The 9067-nt window shown below is 43.1% G+C and overlaps 1 protein-coding gene across 4 annotated transcripts in view; it reads left to right on the top strand.

Annotated features, from left to right (window-relative positions):
- Positions 1–320: 320 nt before the first annotated feature.
- Positions 321–9067, top strand: part of CPSF6 (cleavage and polyadenylation specific factor 6) — a 29659-nt gene continuing 20912 nt past the window's right edge. For all 4 annotated transcript variants that reach the window (XM_069852417.1, XM_069852408.1, XM_069852401.1 and 1 more), the window contains exons 1-2: positions 321–449; positions 8379–8588. In XM_069852417.1, the coding sequence (XP_069708518.1) occupies positions 390–449; positions 8379–8588 (270 nt within the window). In that variant the 5' untranslated portion in view covers positions 321–389. The remainder of the gene's footprint in view (positions 450–8378; positions 8589–9067) is intronic.

Here is a 9067-nt window from a genome sequence, read left to right as displayed (position 1 = left end):
TGGAACAGGCTGCCCAGGGAGGTGGTTGATTCACCTTCCCTGGAGGTGTTTAAGGCACGGGTGGACGAGGTGCTGAGGGATATGGTTTAGTGTTTGACAGGAATGGTTGGACTCGATGATCCGGTGGGCCTCTCCCAACCTGGTTATTCTGTGATTCTGTGATACTCCACCCGCCGTGCCCCCCGCGGGGAGGAGATGGGGGGGCGGGGTGGGAGTGGCCCCGAGCTGCCGGAAGCCGCCCCCCGACCCCCCCCCGCGCTTCCCCTCGCTCGGAAGTGACGGCGCCGCCCCGCCCGCCGCCCCGCCTCCCCGCTCCTTCCTTCCCTTTCCCTTCCCCCCTCCCGGCGGCGGCTCCGGGGCCGGGCGCGGCTGGCGGGCGGCGCGGGATCATGGCGGACGGCGTGGACCACATCGACATCTACGCCGACGTGGGCGAGGAATTCAACCAGGTACGCGCGGGCACGGCGCGGCGCGGCCCCTCCTCCTCCCCCCCTCCCTCCCTCCTTCTCCCCCCTCCGCCTTCGCCGCCTCGCAGGGCCGGGCCGCGCCGCCGCCATTGTTCGGCGCGCGCCGCCGCCGCGCGCCTTCCCGCCACCGCGCGCGCTTTCCCGCCGCCCAGCGTTCCTTCCCGCGCTCGGCCCCCGCGGGAGCGCCGGCCCCCGTCCGTCGGTCCGTCCCTCCCTCCCCCGCCCCCGCCGCGGCCCCTTCCCGGCCCCCATTGTTCGCAGGCGGAGAAGGAAAAGCCGCCGAGCGGCGGGGGAGGCGGGAGGGAGCGCGGCTTCGGTCGGGGGACACCGCCTGCCGTGCGCGTTTGGTGTTTTTTTTTCTTTTTTGGATTCGTTGTTTGCTTCTTGGCAAAAAGTCACGCAGCTCTTGTTTAGAGGAGGAGCTCCCGTGTGGCTGGGGAAGTAGGAATGGAATAAACAGAACTTGCTTCCACTTTGGTAGTTCTTTATTTTGTTATTTGGTTGGTTTTCACTCATCTCTCCCCCAAATCCGCCTGGCGCTTTTCCCACAGAAACCTGTTTTTCCTTATCGGTTTCTGTGCCTTCTGCCCCGCTTGCGGCTCCTGGCCGGGTTGGGTAGCCCCAGATTGCATTGTTCTTGTTGTGGAACATAAATAACCCGGGACAGCCGAGCTCTCACGCGTTCCCTGGGCTCCCCGAGTGGTGCCCAGCTCCGTACCTGCCCTGCAGATCACCGGGAAATAGGGAACAGCTCATGGAAGTCGCAGTTAGTTTGGGTAGCGGCTTAAAACTATCCCAGGGAACTTTATTTCTTTAGATATTTATTGATAAAACAGTTCAGAAGATTAGTAATCTCGTAAAGGTGTGCTATAAAAGAATGCAGGTGATGGAGAGGGCTGATGTGCTTAGTTTGTCTGACCGTGAAAGTTTCTACTTTAATTGAAGGTTTGTTACGTGAATTTAAATGGAGGTGAACGCTAGCACAAACACCTTTGAGCATAAGAGCGCATGTCTTCGGTTTCTTTAGTAACTTGGTTTTGTTTTAATCAGTTCCAGGTAAAACGCTGATTGAAAAAAAATAACGTTTTTCAGAAAAAAACTAGTTTGAATCCAGCAGTGTTGGTGTAAACTCATGTGTGTAGAAGTCCTCGGAGCAGAATAGTTTTGTGCTAAGAGCATATTGCAGGCAGATGCTGCAGGACCAAAAGTGACAGGGATGCTTTCTTTCTGTCACATAGTCCTGGTCTACTCTGGTTATGGTTAATATTAATATTCCTTATAGCCACGGTGCAAGGGAGGATGATGGCACTGGTGACAGTCTTGTGATAATCTAGTTTAGTTTATTCCAGCAGTCGGGAGATCCTTTTTTTTTCCTTTTCACTGTATTCACTCCTGTTGCTCTCCTGCTGGGCTGCGTTTTTGCAGTCTGCTTCCTCCGTTTGTGAACCTTGCAAAATACTGGGGGGGAAAGAGTGAGAAGAGGTTAGTGCCCCTTTCCCCTAGCTTGGCTTTGGGTTTGTTTATGTTGATAGCTGGTTTTCACTTTTTTCCTCCCAAAATTTTGCTCTTTTTTCTTTCCCAAGTTTAATCTTTGTGACTAATTTTGTCTCGGCACCTGCTCAGTTAATTATATCACTTTAAAATAGAAAGTTTTACTGGGAGAGTGACATCTCTGCACTTTCCTATTTCCATCTGTCAAGTACAAAACGAAGCTAGTTGTTACTGTCTACAGTCCTACTTGGTACCTGTTTCTGACATCATTGCGATGGGTCCTCTGGAAGCTTCTATTCATGAATTACTGTTTCTGATTTGAAGCTGACAGCTTCAATTTTTAAGACAGGATATGCTTCTGTACATCTGTGGATGGCAGAAGGTGAGAAAATGCTGTAGGGAGAAGGTGATTTATATTATTAATTTGTTTATGTAGTGGGAATTGCTTTATGTGTAAAGCAAGAAGCTCCTTGTTTTTGATTGTGCTGCACCACTTTAACATGACTTACCAGTAGTTGTTCAAGTTGGATGATAGGAGCCCTCTTCAATAGTTCTTCTATTAGCGAGGACTGAAATGTTGTGTAGCTTTGTGAGTCTTCAAGGTACAGTATAACTGCAGTTATACCCGAGCTGGGACAAAACTTTTGTTTACATGTGTAGCAGATGGGTAATTTAGGACTTGTGGCTCAATGAGCTTCCCTTTTTTGTCTTGTTCTTGGACCTCGAGGTGCTCATCCTTGAGGCTCTTCCAGGACTTTTTAATGCCTTTTTTTCCAGGAGAAGCAGGAGGCAGGGATGTTCTGCTTGATTAGTGCTAAATAAATCTCAAGCTATGAGAGTGAAATAGAGACCACAGATTTACAAACCAAATGACAACTCGGAACTGGCCTGAGTTGTATTTGGTGTTGGTTGCAGTGAGCTGACTAACTTAACTTGAAGTCAGACCTTTTTAGTGAAAATGCATCTTGCCCGTTCCATCTGGAGCTCATCAAAACTCTCTGTCTGTGTTGCCTCTTATATTATTCATCATAGGTGTATCCTTGGGCTTACAGCTTGACTCAATTTGGCTCCTGCCAGTTGTCTTTATTTTTTTTAAATTGTGATTCCATTTTTTCTCTTTTTTTTTTTTTCCCCCAAGAACCTGGTTGAGTCATTTTCCATTTTGTTCTTTTAAGCTGACTTTCCTATCCAGCAGTCTTCCCTTTTTTTTTTAAAGTCTCGTTTTGAGATGAGAGTCTCAAATTCAATACTTCCTGCATACGTTTCTTGTGGACCTGTGAGAAATAGGTATTGCATGGTACATTTTACTTTGACCATCTCCTTGCCTGTTACGAATCTTATTCTTCAAGAGTGGGATCTTTGCTGCACATGAGAACTGCGTTATCTGCATACAAATGACTGAGGCTGGCGTTCATTTGATGGCAGAAGACCACAGTAAGGTTAGGGTTAGTTTACCAAATATTAGGGTGTGGTTTTGTACACAAAAAAACTACAGTAGTGGTGCATGATACTGAAATAAAGAACCTTTGCATGAGGCCAGCTTTACATTTCTCAAGCATTTTTGTTTTCTTATAGACACACACGTGCATATAATTAACAATAAGAAACTGCTTTTATCATGCTTTTTTATTCATTGTCATATTACACAGTAAAATAAATTTTCTAACCTATATATAATAGAGGTTTTTAAATTGCTTTATGTCTTCTGCTTGGTCAGAAGAATCTCTTTAATGCTGTGGAAAAAGCACTTGCTTTGTTTATGCTTTAATGAGTACACTTGCGTAGTTGTGTTGTGGACATGTCTAAATGTGCTTGTAGTGTTCTAGTTTGATATTTAAATGCGAACAAATTAGAAATGAAAGAGTTTTGACTTTGTATTTCGTAACTGGATAATAAAAGTGATTTGGATGGAGTAAGCAGCTAAAAGGGTAATTACTCTGTGGCTACAGATTCTTAAGGATGTGTTAGTTACTGTCTTCTTGTACACAGAGGAAGACTTTTTTGTGTAATAAATAGTAAAAGCTGACATTAAACGGCCATATTAAACAGGTTATTAAAACCAGCATTTATATCAAGAAGACAGTTGTCTTGTTATGGGAGGGGATGAGCACATTGTGGTATAATGAATTTCTACTGCTCATAAAAAAGATAAGCTGGCAGACCTGCATATATTATGAAGTGCAGTACCTTATTGCATATGTATTTCGTCAGTTCTGTTGATCTACTGAAAGGGGCCTGGGGAAGAGATAACCTTTGTGTTTTTGCAAATATCAAACTACAAAGAAAGCTGGAGACCGTCTCATCTGGTGCCTCTTAACTTTGTTCTAATGCAGACAGCAATACTACCTATATTTAATTTATACCACTGACTACTTGTGAGTTTTTGGTTATTCTATTTGACAAGGGATCTGAGTGCTCACATTTTAGTGATGTGCCAGTTGTAGAGCCGAGAGCGTTTGGGTTGGTAGAGTAAATGTGCATCTTATGGTTTAAGAAACTTCTCCACTGTAGCAGAGGTTTCTGCCACAGGCAGCGTGCTATTTTGGAAACATCAAAGGCCTCCTGTTTTATTAGAGGTTCCAGTTTGTGTGTTCAGACAGCTAATCGAGACCAGAAGGATTTTTGCTTGTCTCTAACTTGTTATGTTTAAGGACCTACAACCTTCTAAAGTGAGGATGCGAATATGTATTTTGACTTTGACTTTTGAATGTGACTTTTTGACTACACACACTGCAATTTGAGTGAAAATGTGACAAGGGAGAAGCTGGATAATTTGCTGTTTCTTAGGTGATTTTTTTTTTTCCAGAAACCATAGCACATTTCTTTTAATGAAATTTTTACATCACCAATACTTTTAATATGCTTTTGTAGGTGCAATTTAGTGCTTAACTCTTAAATTGAACAGAGTTGAGTGGAAAAAGCAGGTCTTGGGTGTATGTACAGCTTAAATAGATTTTTTTTTTTTTAAAAAAAAAGCTCTGTTTCCAAACCAGCCATTATAAATGGTGTGACCAGTTCTTTGCAGCTCAAAGGAGTATGGCTACTAAGTTCCAAAAAGAATTTGTCCCTCCTGGACATGACCATGATGTTCTGTGTGTTTACGGTTTCTATATTTGAACACTGTGAACAGTAATTAAAATAAAAAATATTGAGGAAGAGCTGAGTAGCTGGAAGTTTAACAGCTAGTCTGGTGTGAATCTTTTGAGAGCGTATCTTTTCGGTACCCTTTCTATTCACCCAGTCCTATTTAATACACAGAATTTGGCAGTTCTGCAGTGCAAATGACCTGGTATTTCTAGCTGTGGTCTGGTTAAAACATGGGCTTTGGAAATATATTGTGGCTCTGAGTTGGTTGTAGAAAGGGCCGCAATAACGATGCTGGCTTTGTTTCTTGGGGTGTTTATCTGTAAGATCGTTAAAGGCTGCAACTGAGCAGCAAATAATTTCTCTTCATCTTTGATGGTGGCCGTTTAACTAAGGAAGTCAAAGAGGTCAAAACCAGTTCCTGGTATGAGCAGAGCATTTGTTGAAACAGCTAAGAGAAGTAATGCTTCCTGTATTCTTTACCTTACTCCTCTGTGTGTCGGAAAGAAGGGTGTGTTTAGGTAAGTTTCCATGATACACGTATGAAGGAGGAAGGGTTGTTGGATCTTGTGTAACCACCATCCAGACACCTCTCTTCTATTTACTCTTGGCAGTTGCTGACTCAGATCTTTCTTGATCGTTTAACCACACACCTTGTTGACAGACTGCTAACTGAACTAATTCCATTCTGGCTGCAAAACCAGCACAATGGAAGAAGAAATTATGGTGAACAACATCGGGTTTTCTGGTGTGTTTTTTATTGATTCAAATTAAGGCACCGATGCTGCCACGCTCTTTGCACACCCCCAAAATTACAAGCAGGCTGCAGCGCTCTTGTAATTCTCACCTTCTTTCAATGGTGACCTGAAAGGCTGTGTGGTAGAAACATGGCCTGTTTGGAGGAGTTTCTTGCCAGCAGGGAAGTGCAGCAGAGCTGTGAAGTGCTGCCTGCTCTGGGATTTCGGCAGTGCTGACCTCGGAGATAGGTTGGCGTACATCTGCTGTAAGAGTGGTGGCTGCGTGTTTGGATCCATCTACCAAGACTAAATTCTGCTTCCCTGAAGTCATCATCCATACACACAGATGACTAGAGTTACTGCATGTTTAGCGGAGGAGTTCCTTAATTGTCTTGTGACATCGTTAATCTTGCTGTAAGCTGTCAAGTTTAGACCTATCCCAGGAAGTTCTTTGAACCTAGTTTGAGTAGCTGTGATAGGAAGAATCAAACTGAGATGGGGAACTGGACAGACTAGGTGAAAATATGAAACCCTTACTTTATTTAATGGTGATAAACTTACCTTGAGAGGTAGATTTTCTGTTGAATGTAGTGTGTTGGGACACTGCAAGTTGCTGAGGATTGAACTGTCTTGATTGACAATGCCAAAACTTAGCTTAGCTTGTGTGCATGTGTTTGATTTTTAGGGAGATTTTTGTAGGGTTTTTGTTTGTCTTTAAAAAAAATACTATAATCTCTGTATAGGTAGCATTTGATAATATCATATTTTAGATAGCTGATCATCTGATGATAGTTATGGATCTGTTGCGTTTTCAACCAACGTTGCTGGCTTTGCAGATGTTTTTCTGTAGAATCCAACTTGATTTTCTCTAGTCACTGTATCTGGTACCTCGAACTGTTCCATCTAGGATGCTCATATAGATTTCTAGATAGAAATTCTCAAGGTGGTGGATGCTGAAATCTCTCTGATATCAAAATGTACTGAGGCTGCTTCTGTTCTGGATTGGGTTGGAAGAGGCCAGGAACCCTCTGCAGGCTTTTGGAGTTGTAACTTTTGCACGTGACAAAGCAATCTGTGAGAGTCCATATAAAAGTTGAAGGTTAACATTAAACACTGCCAGGCTCTCCTAAGCTTTGTCAGGTCATTGTTGTTCGCAGAGGAGTTATTGCCTTCCTGCCAGTAGGCATTTAGATAGTGCCTCTCTTGCACAGGCTGGGCTGTTTGATCATAAGTGATTGCTGGGATAGTAAAAAAGGACAGCAGAATCCCCTAATTGTCTAGGTGTCTTCATCATAAAAAGTAACTTGGCTTGGTAGCAGCACCTGAGCAGATTGGTGCTTGTGCCCCTCTGTCTGCCTAGCACACTGCGTTGCCTTCTTGACTGTATTGAGTCTGGCCTTTTTGACTAAATATTCCAACCACACTTACAAGTCAAAGCTGTTTGAAGGATCACTGATTGATCTTGGCCTATCTGTGCCCCTTTAGCAAGTAGAATCATAGGATCACCAGGTTGGAAAAGACCCACTGGATCATCGAGTCCAACCATTCCTATCAAACACTAAACCATGCCCTGCAGCACCTCATCCACCCATGCCTTAAACACCTCCAGGGATGGCGATTCAATCACCTCCCTGGGCAGCCTCTGCCAGTGCCCAATGACCCTTTCTCTGTAAAAGTTTTTCCTAATGTCCAGCCTAAACCTCCCCTGGCGGAGCTTGAGGCCATTTCCTCTTGTCCTGTCCCCTGTCACTTGGGAGAAGAGGCCAGCAGGATCCAGTTGTTGAGCATGTGAGGCAGAGCTTTGGGAAGGAATCTCCTTTCCATTCCCTCTGAAAGGAATCTAGTTCACTTGGCCAAGATGTGCCGTAACCTTTACCAGCCCAAGGGAGAAGAGAGTGATTCACTCCAAAACCCCATGATGCTTTCCTGAACCAACACATTCCAGATGTAGCAGTGATGTTGTAGAATAGCCCCTCTGTAGCCCTTCATAAATTAAATGTATAGTAAACACAGACCCTTGGGTTTGTTGAAGTTGATGAAACAGAATAGAATTCTGTCCCTGTCTGGCCCCTCTGTGAATGAAAATAAAAATCAAGTGAGGAGTGCGGTAGAAATCTGAAAGGCAGAGTGTTTTATTTGTCAGTAGGGCTCTTCCTGAAGCTTGATCTGTTAACTCTACCAAATGTTTCAATGGAAAAAAGATTTGCTTGAGGGCGGATGTTAGCCTCTCATTTTGCACATTGCTCGAGCTTGCTAATATCTAAAACTCTGGGAGCAGGGCTTGTGGGTTTTTGGATTTCTGTGTATATCGCAAGGGCATAAATATTGCAGTGTTAAACAGTGGCCAGAGGTAGTTTGTGTTGATTTTTTTTTTTTTTTCCCCTCACCCTTGTCAGTTTACAATATAATAGTAGTCATAAGAATTTTGTATACTTTAATGTGGGTGAAACTGGGGCTTAGCTTTCCAACAGGGACGTTGTGTAGGTGTTGCATCAGACTTGCCCTGTCTGTGTAACGTAGCACTTATCACAGCGTTTTGTTTCAAGTAAGTTTTAAGTGTTTAATGTGAAATAGAATCAAGATGTCTTTTGTATTTTAGGAAGCTGAATATGGTGGACACGATCAGATTGATTTATACGATGATGTAATTTCTCCGTCTGCAAATAATGGAGATGCCCCAGAAGATCGTGATTACATGGATTCTCTCCCACCGTCTGTTGGGGATGATGTAGGTAAAGGAGCTGCACCAAATGTTGTCTATACATATACTGGAAAGAGAATTGCCTTGTACATTGGAAATCTTACTTGGGTAAGTATCTTATTACTATTTAAGTGTAGCCAGGAATTTAAAAATTATGCCTGTAATTCTTTGTAAATATTTTTGCCTAAAAGTAGTTTTATAAAATACTAAAAAATATTATGGCAAAGCCAGGTGTGTCTGTGTGTGTTTCCTTTTACCTGAAAATTAATGAGCTTGTCTGGAGCTGTCTTGATGTCTAAAAATATCGAGAAAATTTTGAGAAAATTTTTAGTATATATACACTTAAAAGTTCCCTCTCATCTTCTAAGTGTTATGAAGAGAGATCTGTTCTTCTATCTTAAGATTTTTGGAGAACTGAATGAAAGAGTAGAAGCAGCTTAAACTGTGGAATACTTTGGCTTCCTTAAAGAATCTGCAGGCATAAACAAACCTATTTTTCAGTAAACTTTAGCTGAAGTTTTTAGTTTAAAAAGGAGATGGAAGGTTCTTTAGGACTTTCTTGAAATTACTTTTCATGTTTTCCCAGG

Source organism: Phaenicophaeus curvirostris, chromosome 1, assembly GCF_032191515.1.
Source record: "Phaenicophaeus curvirostris isolate KB17595 chromosome 1, BPBGC_Pcur_1.0, whole genome shotgun sequence".
NCBI lineage: Eukaryota > Metazoa > Chordata > Aves > Cuculiformes > Cuculidae > Phaenicophaeus > Phaenicophaeus curvirostris.
The sequence above is the reverse complement of the archived record's forward strand: the minus strand, read 5'-3'. Positions and strand labels throughout refer to the sequence as shown.